Source organism: Bactrocera tryoni, chromosome 4 (genome assembly GCF_016617805.1).
Source record: "Bactrocera tryoni isolate S06 chromosome 4, CSIRO_BtryS06_freeze2, whole genome shotgun sequence".
In the NCBI taxonomy this organism is placed as follows: domain Eukaryota; kingdom Metazoa; phylum Arthropoda; class Insecta; order Diptera; family Tephritidae; genus Bactrocera; species Bactrocera tryoni.
The window spans coordinates 74,698,335-74,723,280 of NC_052502.1; the positions used below are offsets into that span (position 1 = coordinate 74,698,335).

General features: G+C 34.5%; 3 protein-coding genes across 5 annotated transcripts in view; 2 read left to right on the forward strand and 1 right to left on the reverse strand.

The window, feature by feature from the left end:
- The window catches only part of LOC120774113, a 27,359-nt gene extending 12,026 nt beyond the window's left edge, over positions 1–15,333 (forward strand). For 2 of the 3 annotated variants that reach the window (XM_040103473.1, XM_040103474.1), the window contains exons 3-4: positions 11,043–11,228; positions 15,128–15,333. In XM_040103473.1, coding sequence (XP_039959407.1) covers positions 11,043–11,228; positions 15,128–15,312 — 371 coding nt within the window. In that variant the 3' untranslated portion in view covers positions 15,313–15,333. The remainder of the gene's footprint in view (positions 1–11,042; positions 11,229–15,127) is intronic. The other variant, XM_040103475.1, reaches the window with a different exon arrangement.
- Positions 15,313–16,207, forward strand: LOC120774688 (the record flags this gene model as incomplete). The annotated part of the gene is made up of 1 exon (XM_040104419.1): positions 15,313–16,207. A coding segment is annotated over one exon (339 nt), but the record flags the coding sequence as incomplete, so codon positions are not given.
- Positions 16,208–18,030: 1,823 nt separating this feature from the next.
- Positions 18,031–19,502, reverse strand: LOC120774112. Its single transcript, XM_040103472.1, has 2 exons — positions 19,062–19,502; positions 18,031–18,952 (listed from the first exon to the last, which is right to left on the reverse strand). Exons 1-2 carry the CDS (start codon positions 19,444–19,446, stop codon positions 18,162–18,164), a joined length of 1,176 nt encoding a protein of 391 aa, XP_039959406.1. The 5' UTR covers positions 19,447–19,502; the 3' UTR covers positions 18,031–18,161.
- Positions 19,503–24,946: the final 5,444 nt, after the last annotated feature.

A 24,946-nucleotide genomic window follows, 5' to 3' on the forward strand; every position in this document is an offset into this window, starting at 1 on the left:
AAAATAAATAAAATAAATAATTAAATAATTAATAATTTTTGTTTTTTCGATATTGAAAAAAAAATATTTTGATATTATTATTTTTCAATTAATATACATACTTCTTTCTGTTTCCAGAAATTTAAAATTTTAAAGACAAAAATTGCAGAACAAACTTTTTCCAATTTCTAAACAAAAAAAAATAGTTGGCAACTCAACTCGTGTCAAAAAAAAAGGATTAGTTTGAAACTTCTAAGTTTGCTTGATTTAAAAGCAGCATTTATTGCTCATCAGCCACCTTTCGGCGGACGTGAGCAACTATTTTGAAAAGCAGCTAACGGACCTAATACTAACTAAGAGCACACACACATGTATACACCAGCAAATGCCTTTGTTAGTTGCTTAACAAATGGTGTTGGCCATAGATATAGTTATTGCAATTGTTGTTGTTGCCATAGATATTGTTATTGCAATTGTTGTTGTTGTTGTTGTTGTTGTCGTTGCCTTAGTGCATTTGTTAGCATAGCACGTTTATTTACTTTACACGGCTCAGCGCCCTTTGCCTGACTGTAAAGAATCGAGTGTTTGTATGTGTGTTTGCTCACGCTCTCTCAGTATGTAGCGGTGTTTACTCGCACCAATGCTGTTTGAGCATTGAGTTTATTAAAAAAAAAAGTTTAACGAATTTTGTATGCAGGTATGTGTGTGTGCCTCTTGGCTTTCAAATTGCATGTAATGGTGTGTGTGTGTACATATGTATATATGGGAGAGTAGTTACCCTTCACATGCAGGCTTAATTTTTTCCAACTGAGCTGGCAATCAGCATCAGCACTGCGACTGTCAGTCAGTTTTGGGGTGTAATAGTGTTTGGCAAAGCTTTTGTGCGCCTGTAGCACCGTGTCTATGTGTGTGTGTGCGAGTATGTTCTGTGGAAATGGCAAAGTTGGCTTGAATTCATAAGACCACTCGACTGTCAAGCTCGTACTGTTAGTTTACCTACGTTGTTGTAGTAGTTGTTGTTACTCTTGGCTGTTCTTGGCTCATGCCATTGTTAGGCTGGAATAAACAAAGTCAATTTCGGCTTGCAGTGAGGAAGGTAATCCAATCATATTGAATTTGGGTTCAAGCCAAAAAGGCGCTTATTTAGATTTTTTTATTAAAATCATTAAGCTGGATATTTATTTATTGAATTTGCTAACAAAATGACGCGTTTACCCTTATCGTGGTATTTTTTTTATGCAAAGCAATTTGCTATGACCATTTTCAACCTCTACGATTGAGTTGTTTTGCTAACCCAAAATAGAACCACATTAACCGTTACCGCACCCTTACATAGAAATATAAGGTCATGAGGGTTATGTATGTATACAAAAAAGAAAAACCGTTAACATTAGTTATATCGCAGCTACAATACAATGCTCTCCACAAATAAAAATATTTTCATATAAAAGCTTGATTTTGATCGGTTAGATCGTATGACAGCTATATGCTAGAGTGATCCGATCTGAGCTATTTCTACGGAGATTATACCGTTGCTTATGAAAACATTCTGTGCGAAATTTCATGCCGATATCTTAACAAATAAAAAAGTTTTCCATACGAAAACTCGATTTTGATGGTTCAGTTCGTATAGCAGCTATATGCTATAGTCCTCCGATCTGAGCAATTTCTACGGATAGTATACCTTTGTTCTGAATAATCATTTGTGCTAAATTTCATGATGATCTAATGTTAAGTAAAAAAGTTTCCCATACAAGAATTTAATTTTTATCAGTTAGTATGTATGGCAACTATATGTTATAGTGATCCGATCTGAAGAATTTCTACTGAGATTATACCATTGCTTTGGAAAATATTCTGTGCAAAATTTTATGCCGATATCTTATCAAATATAAAAGTTTTCCATACAATGACTCGATTTTGATCGTTCAGTTTGTATAGCACCTACATGTTATAGTGATCCGATATCGGCAGTTCCGGCAAATAAGTAGTTTCCTTTGAAGAAAAAGACGTGTGCAAAATTTCAGATCGATATCTTAAAAACTGAAAGGCTAGTTCGCGGATATAGGGACATACAGATATGGCGAAATCGACTCAGCTCGACGCACTAATCGTTTTTGCATATAGCCGATGTTGCCTTCTGAGTATTATAAATTTCATGACAAGCAATATACCCTATACAACATATAAACAAATTTCAGGTATTAAGTAGTTTCAGATGTAGTTTAAGATCTTTCGATTTGTTTGCTCACCGAAAGCTGTACTCTAGTGCTCTACCACTTGCATAGGGTCATACGTTGTTATGAAACCGGAGTAACGGACACTTCTTATAGCCGAAAAGGGTCTTAGAAGATCCAAAAACAGGTTCAAGATAAGCAGCTTGGCAACGCCCGACCTCTGACCACCAAATACTTCGATGAAATTTACTATTCTCTATCCTCTAAATAAGTCTCCAGATGACACAAGCTGTTCATATCCTTAGAATAACACACATTTTACCCTAAATTATTTACTCTCCCTCTAGGGCAAGCAAACACGCTAATCGTCTCATAATATTCTTGGCTTTTCTGACCACCACGAAACTATTTACCAACAAAATTATTTTCTTAACTTTTCAGTCGCGTTTTCCCACCGCTTTAGCGTTCCACCCACAGCCGTACATTCAATATTATACAACCAAGCACCACTATATACATAGCACGTCAAGCCACCACACTTAATGCTTTTCTGCTGTTTGCCCAACATGCTCAAACACCGCCACTTGAGTCGTTAAAATATTTTCATAGGCTCAGCTGGTCGTTAAACAACAGGCACTCTGGTGCCTGATTACATTCAACGGTACATACCGCAAATAACGGCAAACAACTAAGCACAAGAATAAATTTATCTACTATAACTATTCGTAGTCACCCAACGCGCCCCCCACGAACGAACGGGGCTAGCGCTGGAAAGCTTCAATGCGGCATTTATGCCAAACCAGCAGGCAGACATCCACCCAATCATGAGTTCCGTTAGGTATCCGTTTCGCTATGTTGGCATTCAGCTTGTGAACCAGCAACTTGACGTCCTTCGGCATTCAACGGCGCTGCAACTATCTGCCCATTTAAGTACTCATTCATTCGTTGTTGTTCATGCACCACCCAGCTCCCGCTTCGGCCTCTCATTCAGCTGACATTTAAGTATATACAGCGTGATAGAGGGGACAACACAAGAGCAGACCTCCCGCACTTTTTCGAGCACACAGCAGATAACCTTCATCGTCAAGAGTCTATTGAGCTGTGAAGCTCGAGTTCTGCAAGCTCTGGGCGCTTACCCCGCATACCTTTATTTTCGCTACCGTATTGTCGTCGGTCTGCATATATTGTCAGTTTCAATACATACATATATGTTAATTTATTTTTACCTGCGTAATGAGTTTACAGTTATACATATATACAGAAGTGCTTGTAAATATTGTATTCGATTCGCATTTCCATCTGTTGTGTTGCTATAATTGTGGCACGCGCCACGCGCTAGTGTCGTACTGGAATTATTTTTCAAAGCTGCGGGATAATACCACCTACACGCGCCGGCTCAATGACTGCTGCTAATGTTTGCTTGGATTCTTTTATGGAAATCCATAGCTTGTGTGGCGTCCACCACTCAGCATAGCCACTGCATTCAAATTTGGGCTTCCGCCTCCATTATATAAGTATTTGAAGGAGCCTTTGGTATTAGGAAGAAACTTTGAGGGGAGATTAACAACTACAGGAAGGGGCCAACGACTTCTTTTGATGACAAAAGTGGCTTAGCATGAATGACTTTATATGATTTCAGAGCTCGTGAGTCTTCCTCCACTTAGCGTAGCTATGATACGCTAAAAATCGGAGCTATTCAAATTTGGAGTTCCGCCTTGCGTATAGAAGTATGTGAGGAAGCCTTTGGTATTAGGTAAAAGCCATTGAGCTCCATTAGGATTGTTGAGGAGCGAAAGAAAGAGGCCAAGAACTTCTTATTCTTCTTTCTACTTAACAACAGTGCGCCAATCGTTTCTTCTTTTGACAAGGTGGCGCCAATTGGAGACTGCAAGTGAAGCCAGGTCCTCTCCACCTTGTCCATCCAACGGAGTGGAGGTCTTCCTCTTTTTCTTTCTCTCTCTCGTTCTTTGATCGCCATTCACTTGGGAGTGGCCAGAAACGATTCTTTTACATATGGCACAAGCAGCTCGCGACTTCCGTTCTTTGACCAAGTATCCTCTGGATAGCCTAAGAACATCCAATTGAAGGCGAGCTAAAGTGAGAAGGCGAAACATCCCCTCTACAGGGTTGTGCGCGGAGTTTTGGACCCGCCACGTAAAAAACGCCCCAATGAAAAAGTTTAAACAGCCTCGGATGAGAGGTCAAGAACTTCAGAGAATTGAAAAAAGCATGTAAGCTTGAATGTTTGCAAGGCTCCTTGACGTCCACCACTTAACATAGCCATGGTGCGCTCAAAATCGAAACTATTCAAACTAGGGATTCCGTCTCACTTATAGGGTGTTGTTGGTCTTCTAATGAACTAAGTATTTTAGGATTGTTTGAGGAGAGAATAACAACCACAGGAATAAAGAGTTCAACAACTTCACTTGGTAGAGAAAAGTCGGAGAATTTGAATGCTTTCATGAGATTCCAGAGCTCTTGCCTTCACTTAATGTAGCTAATGTACGATCAAAGTCAAATCTATTTTTGTAAAGAGACGTAAACCTTGTAGGACCTCTATTGAACTCTATAAGGCTTGTTTCTGAAGATTACAGGAACAGGTCAACAACTTCATCGTATGTAGAAAAGTGGGTTTGTTGCATGACTATCGCTTGGTGTTTGTTGGGTTCTAATATCTGATACGTTTTTCTAATAGAATCTACCTTTCTAAGTCTCCAAACTGTCTAGTATATGTACGCGGATCCAGTAAAACTTTCGGTACTTTGTCTGTTAACTACTGGAGAGAGCAGGCTCACTTTGACCAAACTTTTAGCGAAATTCTGAGTTCCTCCAGACAACGACGATTAGAAGAAAGAAAGCAACTATCTTTTTTTTGCGTGACATCAAAGTCTCATAATATGAGCTCCATTTACTTTGATTGTATTACTAAAAACTAACCTTCAGAAATATATTCAAGTTCATCATTTATCCAACACTCTGGCATTATCTCGTTTTCTTTGTCATACCTATTTTACCTTATTACGCTTCAAAGCATTGAAGCACAATTCTATACCGAGCACCTCAGCTTTTAATCACTGTTTTCCACAACACACTCTCTTCACCGTTTTGTCCTGTGTAATCCCGTTCACTTCCCAACTGACATACATACGCTTCGTCAGCTTTCAATAAATATCTTCCTTTTCTCAACTTTTTCTTGCTTTATATTCCCAGAACTAAATCAGTTTGTGCGCTTTTGTTGACGACAACTTTCATTGGCTGTTTTCTTCTTTATTCCTTAATTCCATGATTCCATAATCGCTTTGTATCAATGCGCATTCAAACTCGTGCGTCTTTCATTTCATTCGCCTTTCTGGTAATGTACGCAGTCAGCCCTTGCTATTTATTATTATACCCTATACTCGGTATATAAAGTTTTTCAGGAAGTTTGAAATACACAAAGAAACGTTGGAACCTTTATAAGGTAGAGTTAAGTCCCGAACATATTAGCTTTTGAGATATTGATCCGAAATTTTAGGCAAGTCCTTTTTTCCTAAACAAGCTTCTTATATGTCGGTGCCACTTTGGGACCACTATAACATATAAGTGTCATACAAATTATCTGATCAAAAGCTCTAGTATAGAAAGTTTTTTTAATTTACAATCTATTTTTACGAAATTTGGCGTAAATAATTATCCAAGCCAACACTATCATTCCTGAATAATTTGTTCAGATCGGTTCATTATAGCATATAGCAAGATATTTCTACGAAATTTTAGCAGAAATTATTATCCAAGACAACATATCATCTCCGAATACATTTCTCAGACCGGACCAAAATTTTTTGAAAATTTTTTTACTTGTGTAGGGTATTAAGGCTTCGCTGCAACCGTAGTTAACATTTTTTCTTGCTTTTTGCTACATCCAAGCTTTCATCTAATTTAATTTTCTAATTGAATTTGTTAGCATAAATATATTTTTCAAATCCCCACACATCCACACACACACACACAAGCACACAAACACAAGCACATTTATTGATTCAGTGACATTTGTCTTGGATTCAATTAAATTAGCAAATGAATATCCTTTTAAACTGAAGCAGCTTGTGAGAGTGGGCGTGTGGATTAAAATTCTGCACAAGCAATGTCAACAACAGTCATGATGTGTTTCAATTGGCAGCTAACTGTAATTACTGCCTGGGGTGATTTATGTTTTAATTTCGCATTTTAATTATAATTTCAGATTTTGTTTTGCGGCTTTAAAGCTTTCTTTTTTGAAAATATATAAGCATTTAGCCGGTATTGTGTACGTTCGTGTGTATCTTTGTGAATGTTTATTAGTCGGTGGGTAATCCGAAGCCCCCAAATACTTAGTATTTCAATTACGATTACCTCAGCTTCACTGAGATTGCATAAATCTTCTTTAGCAAACAGCTCTCTATCGCTTCCGTTTCGCTTGCTTTGCTGTCTTAGTCATTCTTGCTTCATTCATCATCCAAATTTACAGCTAACATTATTCATTTCCGTTTTTCTTATCTCCCGCAATGACTTAGCCGCATACATATTCGTCAAAGTATTTACAGTTACATGTATTTTTGGCGGATGACATTATTTAGCTTCATAAAAAATATTGTCAATGCAGAAAGATTATATTTTATTCCAGAGAATTAAGTAAACGTAAGACCATGGAAGGACTTGTTATACAGGGTTTTCCAATAAGAGTGATGATTTCTTTAAAAAAATACACTAATTGTGAAGGACAATAAAATATTCTTTTGAAAGAGCAAATTGGATGAACCCAATTTTCGAGTACTTTTTCCAAAAACAAGTCGTTTATCATGAATATTACGTTCAAAAAAGACTTATATAGCTTGAACAGAGTCTGGGTTATTGCTAAAGACCAAAGAGTTCAAATAACCCTACAAGAACTTGTCTAAGGGTGTAAATCACAACTTCTTCGTGGCCACTCACCGTCAAAATTAATAAATAATCGAAATAATCGAATCTCCACACCTTTTTCGCCATAAATCGGCTGTTGTACGAGCTGTGTGGCACGTAGCCCCGTCTTGTCGAAACAAAATGTTGTCAAGATCAACTTCTTCCAACTGCGATCATAAAAAGTTGGTTATCACCGATCTATACCGCTCTCCATTGACAATAATGGTGTCACCAGCCTTATTTCGAAAAAAGTACGGACCGTTGATTCCACCAGACCACACCAAATGGTTCAATGGCTTCTGTTCTTGAGTAATAGCAATGAATATGATGAAAAAAATATCATCCCTATTGGAAAACCCGGTATATAATGTTTATAATTTCAAAATGCTCAAAACTAAAGAGCTCATACTATAGTTTCTAGCCCAAATAATAGATCTAGTAAAATTTAATCTTTCATTAAGTTAAAGACTTTATTTAACATAGTTAGAAGCATTCAATTTCCATCAAATATGCTCCGTTTCGCTCAACAACTTGTTGCCATTTTCATAATGCAACTTCCATAGAAACCTTCCCTTCTACTCTACTGGCAAAAACTTGGGACAATAGATTCTCATAAGCTTTTCTTGAGCCAAATTCTTCACAAGCAAAATTATTCGCCATAGACAGCAACAGCTAGGAAACACTTGGGTTTAAGTCCAGACTATAAGTTGGATGCATAAGAGCCTTCTAACCAAGCTACTGAAGCCTCAGTCGAGTCACTATCGTTGTCTAAAGCCTAGCGTTGTCTGTATAGAACAAAATTCCTTTTCTACTGGTCAAAGCTGACCACTTCTAGGCGATTGCTTACTTCAGCAGGTCCATTTATTGTCAAGAGAGGTGCGAATTAAAGGGTTCTTAATATACATATGTATATGTAAAACAAATATTTAGTAGTCAAAACTGACTAAAACGTATACAGCATACTTCAATTACATGCCCATATGGCATACAACCTCTACAAGCTAGCGCTACTTTTGGCCTCGTAAGCCTCATTAGAACTGCGTGCGTGTCAAGTGACAGCGAAACTGAAACAGAGTACAGCAATACCGGTGGGCAAACCATCATACAGCGAACTAACCGAAATCATGTTTCTTCCGCCAAGAATTTCAATTAAACAGTTGGTAAGCCCAAAAGTATGCCCGCCACAAGGGAAATGTATTTGCTTCGCTGTGTAGTGGCATACATTTAGGCTTATGTAGTTCAGTGACCCCACGAATGACTGTGGTTTAGTGCTTACTGCTGCGGCTGAATGCCAGTTATCATATGACTTTTGGCATTAACTCATCATTAGATATTCTTCCCGAAATAAATGACGGTTTAGCACAATGTTGCCACCTACTAACGTAGCGTGCAGAGCATACAGCGCACATTGCGGCTTGCGGTCGTGTATATATTCGTTGCATACTTCGCCGCACACTTGTCATTTGCATTAATGTAATACTACATATTACTGTCGGCTGTCAGCGAAGTTGAGTTGTTGTGTAAATAGCTGTCGTTAATGACGCGCAACATGGCACATTTACCGCGTACAAGCGCGCATACATCGAGCAGTTCTCTCTCTCTTTTTCTCTTTAGCACTGACTGCCACCAGCGAGGTGTGCTTTTAGGCGCTTGAACTTAGCGACGTGTCTGCAGCGCTTTTCCATGCTTTCTGGCTTACACACACTTCCTCTTTCTGTTTCCTATCTCTGCAATTGTTACCTGCCGTATCTAACATCTGATTTTATGTCATACCGCCTCCTGGCTCAACTGTCAGACTGTCATTTCTGCCACCCTACATATAGACAACCTTATTTTCACGTCATATATTTGGTCGCGCTGTGCCTTTCAGCCGTTTTCCCAACGTCACTGCCTCTGTCATTGGTTTTTTGTGTTTGTTTTTGCTTGTGCCTCTAATGGCTTTAGTTTCTGGTTTGTGTGTGCCCCCTTAGTCTTATCTCAGTCGCGTTGATGACGGCTGACGTTAATTGGGTTTAATGATGCGTGGTGACAACAGCGCCGCTTTTTGGTGCTGGCGCATGGCTCAACACCGTGTAATGCAAAAAAGCGCCTTCTCTGTTTTTGTGCCTTTGTTATCCGTTAATTCTATTTTTAGCAAATTCTGTTTTATATTATACGAGCAGGTCTCTACACACTAACATCTGCTTATCGGGGATTTTTTTTGTTTTTTTTATCAAAGTTTTTGCTCTTTCGTAATGCTCATTGGCCTTGGTGGCGCTTAACATTGCCGGGAATTTATAGTTATTGATAAATTATGCAGATTATTTGTACATTTTTAGTGCGTGGAAATAGTTGAACTTCTAGCGGTGAAGGTCGAACTTTAATAGGCAGAAAGCAGACTTATAAAATAAAAAAAAATGATGTACCAGCAGTAAAAAAAAGGCGTAAATATAGCGATAAATCGTGACTGTTACTTGTTGACCGCACAAAGGCAGGCTATTTGTCTCTAAGTTAGCGGTAATGTGGCTAATGCGGTAATTTGCGGTTTGAAGACAAAGTGAAAATATTCGTACTTAAGAAGATACATAAATGGAAATAAGAGATGTAGTGCTCGAGTAAGTATCCTCTAAGGACTCAAGCTTTTTCATAAATTGGACGTTTGGATAGAAGAGACAGAGCTCAAAGTATTTTTCAAACTATTGATCTTTTATAGATTGGTCGCAAAAAATTAACCTCCGAAGCCTTCACAACCGATAGACAATCGATTGTGACACACACTTTCGTTTTTGGCCCTGATGATTTACCTGTATTGTCAGCACATAATTTTGCTTAATTCCCGATGATTTATTTGTCAAGTTCTTTAACCAAAACTTGTAATCTAATCTAAGTTCAATCTAAGCATTATCTTTAAACTTCCGTCGCCGTTTAGGCGGATTTGGTTTCAAAGTAGCTTAAGAACAACTCCAGGTCTCTGAGTAATATAATCGTGATTTTCGACCAAGGCAGATCCGTTTAATTGAAAAATTTTTGTGAATGTGTTTTGTCGACTAAGACGTCGCAAATCTCGCTGACGGCCTGATAGCCAAGAAAGGCATAAAAGCCGTCAAAGAAACAATGGCCCCTTAGTGGCTCAAAGATGGAAAATAAGCTCTGTTTACGAGAAATTTCAACAAGTCCATATGTAAGTGAGCTTTTTTGAGGGTTCTAAGTACTAAATAGAAGCTTAGAGCTACCTATGTCTGCTATATAAGGAATGGCTATGCTTTCCAGGGTAAGCATGCAGCGAGCAGGGAGACTGTGGTTAGGTTCTGATACACTATATTATAGATTCCAGAGTCCAGAGAGTCCAAACCTCCAACTAATACTAGTACTATAATGAGATTCACCGCATACAAGTTGCCTATGCCCGTAAAACAGCTCAAGTACAAGTGTATTTAAGCCCTACGCATACCCTACTCCGTGGCAGCTTTGGCGTAAGTGAAATAGTTGTAGAAATGCTCAACTCTCAACCGCAGATGGTAAACAATTTAATTGAGCGGATTAAAATGAACAGCTGAACATGAACTCACACACACACTTACAAACATACAAAGAGTACTTCATGTATTTATTTGTGCACCACACAGCAACACACTTGAAGGCAAACACAGCACCACATTTACACTCAATTAAGAGCCAGAAAAGAAAGTGTGTAGCTAGAGGTGCATGCGTGTGGGGTATATGCGTAAGAGCGTGAGTGCTTCTGACAAATTGTATAAAATTGTTAGTTAGCGAAGTCTAACAAGTAGAACAAAGAATAATGTACGAGTATACAACCGAGTACATGTAAATGTACATATATAGGTTTTTTATAACCTAACCTCACTTTCAGCTCGCTGTAGCTAATTACTCTCTTCATTTCTTATAATCACATACTACTGGTATATTTTTTCTAATCATATTTTTTGCTTATGCTACAATTTATCTTCTTCTTTTGTCTTCTCATTACAGTTTCGCCCGAATCCATTGTGATACCCATCGTTTCGTGTATTTTCGGTTTCCCTATATTGGCACTGCTTGTCATCTGTTGCCTGCGTCGTCGCGCGAAATTGGCACGTGAACGGGATCGCCGACGAAATTACGATATGCAGGACCATGCTGTGAGCCTGGTCAGATTTAGTCCCATACATAGGCTTAGTGAGTTGTTCGGTGTTGTGTTGGAGTGTACTTATTGTTAAACAAGGGAATTTTAAACATTTTATTTGAAGTAAAAAACAATAATATTAAATACTTATTTAAAAGAAATTAAATAAAAAATAAAAATAAAAAAAAATTAAAAAATAAAATAAAAGCAAATACCTAAAAATAAGTAAATAAAAATAAGTACACCCCTAATGTTGTGCTACACTTTTCTTATACTTTGCAATTGTGCATTTTGTAAGTAGCTGCCAATTCTTGCTGCACTATTTTGGTATTTTAGTAAAAAAGAAGAATGATTAGAAAATTAATGTAGCTCTATATATTTAATAAAAAAACATTGCACGATAGCATACTTAGATTTATTATTCAAAATTTTACGATATCCTACACTGTCTATGCAATAATTTCTCTATAACGTATGCTAAAATAGTGGCACGCGAGTATTTTAGCGGTGTGACAAACCTTGATTTACGATGTTGGTATAAAAGTAATAGTGGAAAAATACGATATTATATTTTTACGATATGTAATGTTTTTACTCATATTTAACTTTTTTGGTATTAAAAGAATTAATATTAAGTTTTGAAAAGTTGTACCAAAAAATTCGATATAAGTTTACAATATAAATTTTTACGATATTAAATATTTTTAATGCAGAAATCTTAGTGGTTAATATTTTATCATATTTTAAAGCAAAATAAGAAAACTCTTATGCAATATCGTATACGATATAAGTTTTATTCTCACTTAAATATGAATATTGTGCACTTGAAAACGAATAACCTTATATCTATACTTCATTTACTGTTAATGCAAGTAATTTTGAATATTTTATTAATAATTCGGTATAACTTTTTTCTTACGATATTTTTATTCACACATTATGTAAATAATTTTGTTTTCTTCTGCATACAGCAATTAAATAATATATAATTTATTTCATCAACTGATCGATTTTGATATCGATTTTAATAATATCTTAAATACTTATAATTATTTGTACGATATTGCATTTAATTACAAGTTTTGAACCAAAAACATGTAAATTACTTAACATTCCAACTCTAAATGTTCGAAAAGATGATTATAACTATAAATTTTTTAATAAGAATTCGTCCTTTTAACTTCTAAATGTAATTTTTGTATACAAAATATTTTCATGTTCTATCGTAAATCTGTTCTCTTCATACATTTTTTATTTAAATCTAAATATTTACTAAACAAATAAGAACTCATGAAAACATTTAATAACTTTTTTGAATTTTACGATATGAATGTTTTTATAAATCATATAAATTAACAGGATTGATAAATTTACGATCAAATGTTACGATATTAAATTTTAGAAAAAAATTCTTAATTTTGTCATGCGTTTTGGCAAAATGTGGAATGAAACCTTCAGTATCAAGTTTTAGATATCGGTAAAATACGATATTTGGGAAACATTTCTTGAAATTATAAAATTAAATATTAAACAAAGTAAGAACGTATCCTAAGTGAAATAGACAAACAATTTATTTATTTTACGATATTTTATATACCATACACATATAAAATACTTTCGCGCACCAACCAAACTACTATTCAATCAAAAACTAAAAGAGCTGAAAATATACTGAATGCACTAATAGATATAGTTCTCAATTTATATATTTATACCGAAAAGTATGCTTTATCTAGCACTAGTGCACCCTGTCTATCACGCACTTATTCAATGAGCTCCATTTTATTATTGTTCATAAAACATTCATGGCCTCCAACAGGCACTTCCGACATGTCGGAGTTCATCTGCTCAGCGGGCTGTCAACGCCAGACTTGCCAAACATCGCCAACAATTACAAGTACAACAAGTGCAAGTAACTGCCGCTTGTTGGCTGATGACTCGCGGCTTTTACCAACACTGACAGTGTCGCTTATTGCGTGTGGCGTTGACAGTGAATTTCACATTTCCATTTTTATGGCTGATATTGGCTGTGTGCGTGTGCGACAACGGATAGCAAATGTAAGAGCAATCGTACAGATCTACTTTTGGGCGCACGTACGCACGCATACATTAAAAGCGCCATTTTTGTATTCCCGACATTTTCAAATATTTTTACTGCGCTTTTTAAATGGTTCTTAATTCCAAATACTTGACTATCACTGCGAATTTAAAGAGGATACGAATTATTTACCATTTTTTGGCAAACAAGTGCCATTTTTAAATATTTAATATTTCTACACAATTGGATTCTAGAAATGAACATATACTCGAGCGCCTTTTCTTTTTCGCAGGCATTTGAAATGTACACAATGGCTTCGTTACCGTATTTTTTCATTTTTGTCTAGCATTTAAATTCGCAAACGTTTTCTCGCATTCACCTATGACTTCTGTTCATAATCTGCCCCATTTGTACTAACATTTTATTATCGTCTTTGTGGCTCAAATTACTTTTTAAAGCTACTGATACTAGCATTAAAGTCATTATACTCTGAACTCTTGTCTTATATCGCCTTCTTCGATTACGGTTTCTCACGTTTTGCAAATAGCATTTGCATATTTGAAATTTCTTTGCGATTGATTTATGATTATTGAGCTTGCCAGGTAGCAAATACGCTTTCTGGCTACATTTACATATTTCTTATTTGCATAGACATTAAGAACAGTTTTATGTACTCTTAGAAGTAGAACGATAGCAATTGCTTATAAGCGACCATTTTACTCGGTTGCAGATCAAACAAAGTGCTCTTTTTCTAAAAAAAATCAATGGAAAGAAAGTTTTTTGGCATAAAACTTATAAAAAAATTTTACGATATTAGTTTTCCCACAATGTCGTAAACAAATTCTTGTTGAATTACTGCATTAAGTATAAATATCGATTTAAAAGTAACGGAAAATAAATTCTATTGGCATGAAACATGAAAACCATTACGATATTACTTTTCGCACAATATCGTAAATTTTAATTTGTGTAATTACTGTATTAAGTAATTAAATCGATTAAAAATTAACGGAAGTAAGTAAATATTTTAGGCACAAAAATTATAAAAAAATTTACGATATTACTTTTTCACATAATATCGTACACAAATATCTTGTTTAATTGGTGTATTAAGTATTCAAAACGATTTGAAATTAACGGAAATTAAATATTTTTGGGCATAAAACTTATAAAAACTTTACGATATTACTCACATAATATCGTATACAAATTTTTTGTTGATTAACTGTAAAATTTCTTATGAACTATTTAGAGTAAAATTTAATCATGATATTCCTATTACGATATTGACATTTTCGGAAATAGTTGTTATATTTAAGTCTCTCACATCATCAAAAGTTCAATTGTTAATAAAAACATAATATGCATTGCGATATTAAGGGATTGGCTATTTATTACATTGAAAATCATTGTTTAGTATGAATACATCTACACATTCGCTTGCTTTTAACAAATGAGTATATTGAAACTAATATAAGATATATTCAATATCTTTTAAAATTGTTTTATTTTATAAGCTACCATAAACTTCAGCACTCTAAAATAACTAATAATGGTTTAAAAGAAAATAATAATTTACGATATTAATTTACGATGTCAATAAATTTCGACAAATAGTATTTAGCTTTACGGTTTAACAAGAAAAATGGTTTTGTGGTAAATGAAACGAAATATTTTTACGATATTAAATATTTTACGATCTGTTATCCCTGCGAAATTCTAGTTTATTTCTATTATAGTTTCTTTTTTGTTTTATTATCAAAATGTATTAAGCCTTATCAAAGCCAATATCGTAAGTCAGGCAGTTTGAATGCATTTTATTTCATACATGTTTGTATGTTTAAACTCTCGTATACTTACTTGCTTACAAAATATTAAATAATTACGTTTTATCTTCTCAACGTCAACGAACAGATTACCGACCGTCGCGAGCTATCAGTCTACGTCCTGAACGAAGCCTGAGCCAGGGTTTCACCTCCCTGGAGCTCGATACCGTAGTGGAGGAACGCAGTGATGTGGAACAAACGCAAACGGAAATACTTAATGCCGAATCACCCATGGAGACGACCTCCTCATACCGAATGTCCTTTTCAAGCTAACAATTAGCGGAAAAACAAAAGCTACAACAGCAATCACAATTACTACAAATTTCCCCAACCACCACAACGCCCACAACACCGCAACTCGTGGAAAAAATTACACACAAACGCACACATTCACAAACACGTTTCAAAATACGCAAAACCGAATCGGTGCAGGAGACCCCGTTGGGTGCAACACCAACCAACAAACGTGCCGCCAGCAAAAAACGCTTCTCTATGCGCAAATCACGTTCACTTGACGCGGAAGCATACACGCTGGCCTGCGTACAATCGCCGCTCTGGGCGACATTAACAAATGCCCGTACAATCAATGAAATCCTACAGGACGATTACTAAAAGAGGAGGCAGCGCAGCAAGCGGGTGTTGAATAAAAAAGCAACCAAACTACACAAATAGAATTAAAAAATGGTGACGAAAGTTTTGCCCGTCTGACGTGAATAAGCAAATTTCCAGATAAGGCCAATAGCCGTAAAAAAGCACGCCCATTTGGATATACACCCCCACCCCTCATCGTAAACCTCTTAAATCGAGAAGGAATTTACAATTAATTTGGAGAAATGAAAAAAGAACCGCCTCTCCACTGAAAGAGTGTGGGTAGTGTAAAAAATATGTAATTCAGCGAAAATCCGCTCGCCTAAAGAGGCGAAAGCAGACTTATTAAAAATTTATTGTTTTCTGTGTTGATATTAAATAAATTGAATATTGAATATTGATAAAGTTGCAATGTATTGGTAATAAAATTGAGTAGCATAGTGTAAAAGTAATTTAAGAACAAATGTACTAAAGAATTTACTAACTAAATTTGTACTATATAATTTGCAAAAGTTGATGTTAATTTAAATTTATAGTACATTAATGAACAAGTGGAACATGAAAAATATGAGTGAAAAAATTTAATAAAAACAATTTTCGCAGCTGAAATCCCAACATAATATTAAACTACGGTGTTTTATTGCAAACAGCTAGACATTATTTAAAAAAGGCAGGGATTCGGGTACACGTAGGAAGAATCATCTTTATTTTAACTACAATATGTTTTTTATCTTTAAATAATATTTGTGAAATATCTTAATCATATAAGTAAATGGCTGTAGGATAGAAAAGAAGCAAGCTTGATATTAGATAGTAGAAACTTCTATAAAACAGTACGTATTGCTTTAATTCGAAGAGCATTCCTCCTAGTAGAAGATCACTTAACTAACCTATAAACTGGAAAGAGTCCTAAACACAAGCATATCGTTGTAGATTTCAAAAAACTTCGTACAATTTGCTACTTATAAGCGATCAGTTGAAGAATTTCTAACCAAGCCTCGAGTAACGTAAGAGAAATTTCTAATATTTAGAAAATAAAGTTGGTTTAAGAAATGCAGTCAAACCATATCACTTTCAGACTCTTAAAAATTAGAAAGGTTATCGGCTTCGATGTAAATATATGACCCCAGTAAGCTTTTCAACCGCCACTTTTATTACTTTTATTTATTTTTTCATTTTACAAATGCAGGGTTACACATAGAACTACAAATTTTCCAAAAACCAAAGCAAAGTAATTTATATAATTAAACTAAAAGCTTTAAGGAGGTGAGGTAACAAGCTTTTATACACAGAAAAGCTTTGCACTTTAAAAAGCTTTTAATCGTCCTTGGAGCTTTCATAAAGTTACATGAGCTTTTTGTTTCCTACAGCTCATTAAACTTTTTCCACATAACTTTTTGTAAGTTAATAGCAACTGTACAGAGTAACAAATGCTAAAAATGACAGCTTTTACAGGAGTTTACATTTTTGTATCCCATGATACTATTTTTCATGTTCTCAAACCGCACCAAGCTGTCATTTTTAGCATTTGTCGCTCTGTACAGTTGCTCTGTACTCGTTATAAACATGAGTAACATATAAAGATGTGAGAAGACGCGTGAAACTGCATATATTTTGGAAAAGCGCAGTAGAAAATCGAAAGCCAAACATCTCTTTCAAAGATAGTCAAGATAAAGAGGAAACAATATAAAAGAAATTCTATTTCATACACAATAAGTCCTATTAATTCATCGAGTTTAGAAAGCAGTAAGTTCGGAGTTTTGTGCTGGTAGACTACAAATAGATGAGAAAATATATAATTTTACGGTACTCTCAAAAGAAGAGGTAACATAGTACCATTGGCCAATTTTTATACCCCGAACAAGATATACAGTTCAGAACGAAGTTTGTAACAACCAGAATGGAAAGTCGAAGACCCTACAAAGTACATACATATACATATAAATTATTAGCGAGATATGTTGAGTTTGAGTTTAGCCATTTTCATATGTCATTCATCTGTATTTATGCGAACAAGTTCCTCAGTTTTTGAAATATCTTTCTAAAATCTCACAAATATCCTTTTCTCCCCAAGAAGTTGATCCATAGTCAGAACCAGCGATATGAGACCACTATAAGATCACAATCAAGTTCTGGTATGGAGAATTTGTATATTTGACTAGACGTCTTCACCAATTTCGGCGTACAATCTCCGAGCATATTGTTTAGATCGGACCACTATAGCACAGCCACCATATAAACTTACAGATCAAAATCAAGATAAAGACATTGTTATATGCTTCTGCGTTATTAGAAAGTACCTGTACCCTTTACTATACTTTCACTATACCTTCGCTGCAGCCGAAGTTAACATTTTTTCTTTTTGGGTTTTTTTCCAATTTTTAATTAAAAATACTTTATAGATACTTTAAGTAAATATATTAATATATTTATAATTATAGTCGTTCATTACAACTGATTATTTCACTTAACACCAAATATTGTAAACAGTTTGCTCTGTTACAAATCTTCATACTTTTACCACTTAGCACCCATTAGTTCTCCTTTCGCTTCTTATTATTCTGATTTTCGCTGCTTTCGTCCATGCTAGATTTCGAATGCGACTTTCGTTTATTCGAGCGCCCGCCATTGGAGCCATTAACGCGTCCAACCGTTATTGACTTCTGTGATGTCAACGCGATACCAACTGCTTGGCAGCTATTAGACGAACTTGAGGCTGAACTTGCGGCATCTACAACTTCTAACTGTTCCATTTTGATGGGACGTATTGACATTGCGCTTGGCGCTATCATTAAGAGACTATTGTTACGCTGGGCGTTAGTCATCAACGCATTACCGACGCGTTCACACTTCAACTGAAATTGCTTGACCTGCACTTGACGCAGCGGTGATGCGTTATCACGTGCCGTAGACTCATGATGTCCATTCAACCTATGCCTGTCATTATTGTTTAACTCATTGCTGGCGTGTGATTCGTGACAATTCGACGTTTGTTGCTGTTGTTGTAATTCCTCCTGCTGCTTCTGCCATTCCAGGACACCAGTGAGTAGCTTGATATATTTAATAGCCATGCGAAGTATTTCGTTCTTGGAGAGCTTCTTGTCTGGTGGATGTGTGGGCACCAGCTTGCGTAGCTCGGCAAAGGCGCCAGAGACATTCTGTTGACGCCAACGTTCGCGTGTGTTGGTGAAGACCTTACGTACCGGACCGCCGCTTATGGTTGGACCATTCTTCAAAATATTGCTGTTATTCGTTGGAGAATTGGTTTGACGCGGCGGCTGGAGTATATTCATGTTGCGTGGCGAAGTAGAGTGCGAGCGCGAGGCTAAATGAAGATTTGACGAACAGTTTACTACTTGGCACAATATTTGGCTTGTAAGTCAACAATTTTTTTTGACACCGTAGCATTCTTAAAAACTTTACTATAAACTCACCATCCCCCTGACTACCATTTGAAAGCACACAATTGCGAAATTCTTCGTCATCCTCCTCAGTGTCGTTGAGTGAAAAATCGGAGAGATCACCGTCGGATATGGACTCAGTTTTGGGATGTAGATAAGCTGCTTGTGCCGCTGGTAAACGCACCAATGCTGGTGGATTGCCATTTGTGGCGCTGATACGCAAGCTATTAGGCAAGACTGCTGGCCTCAGATCTCCAGCGGCATTACCAGCGCCCGTCTTGGGCGAAGTTGATCTTGATCCTGTAGCTCTGGGCGAAGCATTTTCCATCTTGCAGCTTCTTAGACTGTTACTTATATCACTTTTATTGGAAGCTGTGGGAACATGTTCCTCTGTCTCTCCCGCAGCTACCCAAACCATTGCAAATAATGTAAAAATAAAACACTGTTTAACACTTGAGCTGAGTGCTGTGGACCTTACAGCTTCAGTAATAAAATCGAAATGTCATGCAGACACTTTTGTGTGTATTTTGGAAAGATATTTTCGGATGTTTGCCACTGCCACTATCAGTGCCGCAGCATGTGGTGTTAAACCAACCACAGCCTTCTTTATGGGCGGCGCTTGCATGCATATAGCTAGCAAAATGGCAGCGCAAAACAGAAACTACCCTTAAAATGCGTATATTGTTGTTGTTGCTTAGAAATGCACAAGAGGAGTGTCCTTTTTTGGACTGACTGGAGATAAAATCGTTACTTTTTCTTGTACGTGAAGAAGTTACTTGCATAAACTTTGAGATATTTTTTCAAGAACCGCTTTTGATTCATAAAATATAGGTAACAGTTTTAAATGAGAAAATTTAAATACACAGAACTAAAATGCGAACAACCTTTATTTAAATGTTGATAAGGGAGGAGGAAAATTATTGTACATACATATGTACATATATACATAAGTAAAAACGATTAGTTTCAAATTAATCAATATATCTATCAATGAAATTACTTATATAAAATATATTAAAGTATTAATATAAATTTTTAATAAACTTCTCTAATATTTTCGGATTTGACAAAAATTTATGAAATCAGTAAATTTTTTTCTGACTTACCCAATCTAGCGGATGTGCCTGCACTTCTTAGCGACGTAAATTAGCTGGAGATTTTTGTCGGCATTCACGCCACTATTTAACTACTGTTCTTACTTAGTCCTAACGGGGTAATGCATGTAGTTTTCATTTTAACTTGCACCACTTTTTTTATTATTTTACAAATACTTATTTTTATTTTTATTTTTACACGCACTATTTTTATTTTTAGATATTTTTTTAGCCTTGCTTATATTTTTTTAATTGACTCATGGTATTATATTTCACACTTTTATATACCATATTTTTGAAAAACACTACTTATTTTCTTTTATATTTCTCGATTTTTTTAAAGCACACATTTCTTTTAATTTTCTTATTTATATATTTACGCACAGAATAAATATTTTATATTTCTCAAATGCTTTACATGCACATATTTTTTATATTTTTTTTTCTGACTTGGACACTAATTTTATTATATATTTTTTTACACACATATTTTAGGAAGCTTTTTTATATATTTTTATTTATTTACACACTCGAAAAATAACCCATTATTGCCTTTATACTAATTGCCCATTGCAATGCTTTTTATATTTTTTCTAATTTAGCACACACACAATATTTTTTTATTTTCATTTCTTTTCTATTTTCATTTTCATTTTTTACACCAAACCATTTTTATTTTATTTTACACTATTATTCCATTTTTTATTTCTTTATTTTTTTTTAAACACACCTTTTTATTTTCCACACTGCACTATTTTTTATTTATATACATATATTTACATTAATTTTATAACCAAAATTATATTATATTTTTCCTATTTTGGCACCCGCACTACCTTTTTTTTTGCCTCTCATCGACGGCTTTTTTTATATTTTTATTTATGCACTACACTTTTTTATTTATATGGGCATTTCTTTTATAAACGATGACCGGCTTTCCTTTATTAAATGCCTATTTTAATGGATTTTTTTATTTTCCACTTGCATTTTATTTATTTACTTTCACCAAATGATATTTTATTTCATTTAACAGAAATTGCACATTTTTAATTTTAGCTTTTGAGCACTTATTTGCATAAAGCATTTTTTTATATTTTTTTACTTTTTGAACACATGCACTACGCTTTTCTTTATTTATTTTGATAGCTTGATTTTTAATTTAATTTACCACGCACTACACTATTTTCATAATTTTTATACTTATACATTTATTTTATTTTTATTTCTTTTTTCACTTCACTTATAAAATTGCTTTATTTATTATACGCACAATTAATTTTATAAATTTTTTATTATTTAAAATTTTCATTTTTACTTTTTATGACATGCACCAACTCGTTTCCCATGTTATTGTTTTACATGCATTACCCATGCCTATCAGGCGCTACAGTTATATATTTCAAAGCCACTGTGTTTTTCAGTAACACATACACTTTTCGTTTTCGTTTTAATTTTGGTTTTTGTTATTGCTACTGCGAGCGTAATGGACTAGCAAACTTTTATGTAGGTCACAAACCAGCACAAAATACTACTTTGGCTGTACAACTGTTCACCGTTTGCCGAGTTTTTGTTTCTGCATTTGGCACGAACACCACCAACTGCACGAATACTCACACGAGCCACTTGCCAATTGCTAAATTTTAATTCATTTATTTACAGATTTATATTAAACTATATCTAGGCCTACCAAGCCACTTTTGATCACTTTATTGTGTTTTTCACGTTACACACACTTTCAATTGTTCACAACCTTTCGTTTGCCTTGTAGTTCCTTGCTGCAATTTGTTCTTGTAACTGTGCACACTCGACTGACGCCACTGCAAATATTTTCTTAGGCGAATTTTGCACACAAATTCATAGTTCCACTGAATATTTCACTTTACACTCTTGCACAAACACTCAATGCACTGTTTTAAGTCCGAATAATGTATTATTTTGCAAAATAAAACACAATATAAGAAATTTTCACTTTCGGCAATTGGCGGCTAATTTTTTCGTGTGGACGCGAAGGAAACTGAAAAGCGAATGAAAGCTTTGGCACGGATACAGGGTTGTATGCATGTTTCAAAAAATTGTAATGGCAAAATTGGCATGTACTGAACATACCTTATATTTGAATAAATTTGAAAATGCTTATATGCAAAAACAAAATGTACGAACTTTAGAATTTTCAAATAAGTAGCAGGACACACACACACATTTGGTGATTTACTTTATTTTTACAGTTTGTCTATTTTTATTCATTTTATTTACAATTACGGTTTCTTTGTTGAAATGTTGTATAATATAAGTGTCGTTTCACACAGGTAAAGATTAAAAATCAACTTAAAAATATTTAAAATTATAAAATTATTACAAATAAAAACTAAACCCTCAACAATACTTACATATAAATAAAATAATGTAAATAAATAAGTAAATCGTAATATTTGTAAATATAACGAACATATAAATAAAAATATTAAAATAAAAAATAAAATAAATACATAAAAAATAAATTTTTAATTAGGAACAATGAAACCAAATAAAAATTTTGCTTTACAACAAATTTGCAAACAACATTATATTTTTTCTTAAAAGTATGGGCGTTATATCGTTAATTTAATTTTAGGAATAAGTCTAATACATAATTCGCAAATTGCATTATTAAGAAATTTCTAATTTTTAATAAAGATTTTTATGCAAAATTTTATAATAAAAGCGTGAACTTTTATTTATTTTAAATATATTTTTTTTAGTTAGTTTTTTGTTTTTAATTATTAAAAAAACTGTGATATATGTATAAATAAAAAAACAATTAAAATGCATAAAATATTATTATTAACTAATTCCTTAATAATTTCAATACACATGCAATTCTCAAAATATTTTTTCAGCTTTTGAAAAGTGTGAAATGAGACTTATGCATAATGGAGTCTGAAAAATAAACATCCCAAAAATGCATAATAAACATTTATACTCACTTATTAGATGCATAAATATTTTTTCTAATATATTTATCACACTCATACGTCAACATAAATATAATTTGTTTTAACATTATTAATAAACATTTATTTATAAAGTTTTAATAATTCTCATGCAACTCTGTCACCCGGTCACCCTGTGAGTGCACAGCCATAATTGCCGCCTAACCGCCGTTATGTTTTAGTTTCCTTCGTCGCGTATAAAATTGTCGATTGCTCTGCCGTGAGCTGTGAATAAATTGTGATTTTTTCGTTAAATAACGCGGCGAGTGCGGGTTTTTTGTGAAAATATCGTAGTGCGAATAATGTTTTAGTGAAAATGTGCAAAAAATAAGTCCGGGCGTTGCTTTTTAGTGCAAAATTCGCGTGTGTAGGAGCTCGTGTGCGCTGCTTGTCCATACAAGCTACTGCGCAATTAGTGAAAAGTGAAGTGTATAATAAGAAAAGTAATAAAAAAGTTAACGAAACGTAAAGTCCAGGTAAGCATAAATGTATTGAAAGCAATATTTTATTGGAAAATGTATATAAATAAGATATAAAGCCAAAATTCATTTTCGGCACGTGCAGGTACAGAGCCGAGCAGCTGCGTGCAATTAGCAACTGACTTTGTTCCGATGTGTGCGTGGTGTTGTGCAAAATTTAAGTGTGCTAATGTATTCTGGAAGACTTGATAAAGCCTCTGAGCTTTAAATATCCTGTTCCGGCGGTTTTATTATATAGAAATTGTTACTTTACAATCTGGCACTTGTAAATGTGCAAAGCAAAAGTTTTAGTGGCGCAGCAAAAGTTTTAGTGGCGCAGTAAAAGTTTTCGAGGCCCTGACACTGGTTGATGACTTAGTTATTAGGTTAAACAAACTGTTGTGTTGGGAGACTTGTGCTATGCAAACTGTTCGTAAAGCAAATAATGTGAATAACAGACGTTGAATGTAAAGAAAATAATAAAAAGTATTTTTATGCAAATATTTTATTTAATTAAATTCTAATATTTTCCCTTATAGAGTTCAAATAATTAACTAAAATTATGTAAAACGACAAGAAAAATTAAAAAATGTGTACAATAATGTAGAAAATTTTTAAATAACAAAAAAATAATTTACTTCCAGTACACCGAGGTTACAGTGCACTTCATAATTGTAAACAAATTTAGTGAACAGATTCTGTCAAATAAAAAAAATGTCCATACAAGAACTTGATTCTGATTGTTCAGTTTGTTTGGCTACATACATTATGTACATATATGTATGTATGTTAGAGTGTTACGATATCGGCGGTTCCAACAAATGACAAGCTTCTTGAGAAGAAAAAGACCGCTGCAATATTTCAAATCGATATCTCGAAAATACATAAATTATTCAATAGCACATATAGCGACCGTTCTCATAAACTAGTAACCTAATGAACACGATTACTTTTCGAACACATTTTGCACAGCTCTAGCGCCAACCCACCGTTTTCATGACCACGTACATAGGGGTATATATTTATATACATATACATAAATACATATATACATGTGTACTTACTAAACCGCTCATCAGAAATTCATTACCACTCATCATATCAGTTACAAATACGATACATATGTATATTATCTACAAACACACGCACCGCTTACGACATATTTACAACCTTACATACATACACATCTCAATATTTCACACCCTCACATTACTGCTTAGTTGAGTACCTGCTGCTTGCCTGGGAATCTGCCGCTAATCCTTATCACAGGCCAACAGTCAGCTATGACGCGCCTCTTACAAATATTTGAAGGGAGAAACCAGCAGCTAGATAGGTGTTAGAAGCGTGTGGTAGCGACGCGTGCATTTATTTGTTTATGGTGTTGCATATGCACCCCC

Excerpts from the sequence above, each read along its gene's own strand:
- LOC120774112 (XM_040103472.1), bottom strand. The coding sequence starts at position 19,446 with ATGGTTTGGGTAGCTGCGGGAGAGACAGAGGAACATGTTCCCACAGCT. Across the intron at positions 18,953-19,061 it reads AAATGGTAGTCAGGGGGATG|CCTCGCGCTCGCACTCTACT; the intron begins GTGAGTTTATAG and ends ATCTTCATTTAG.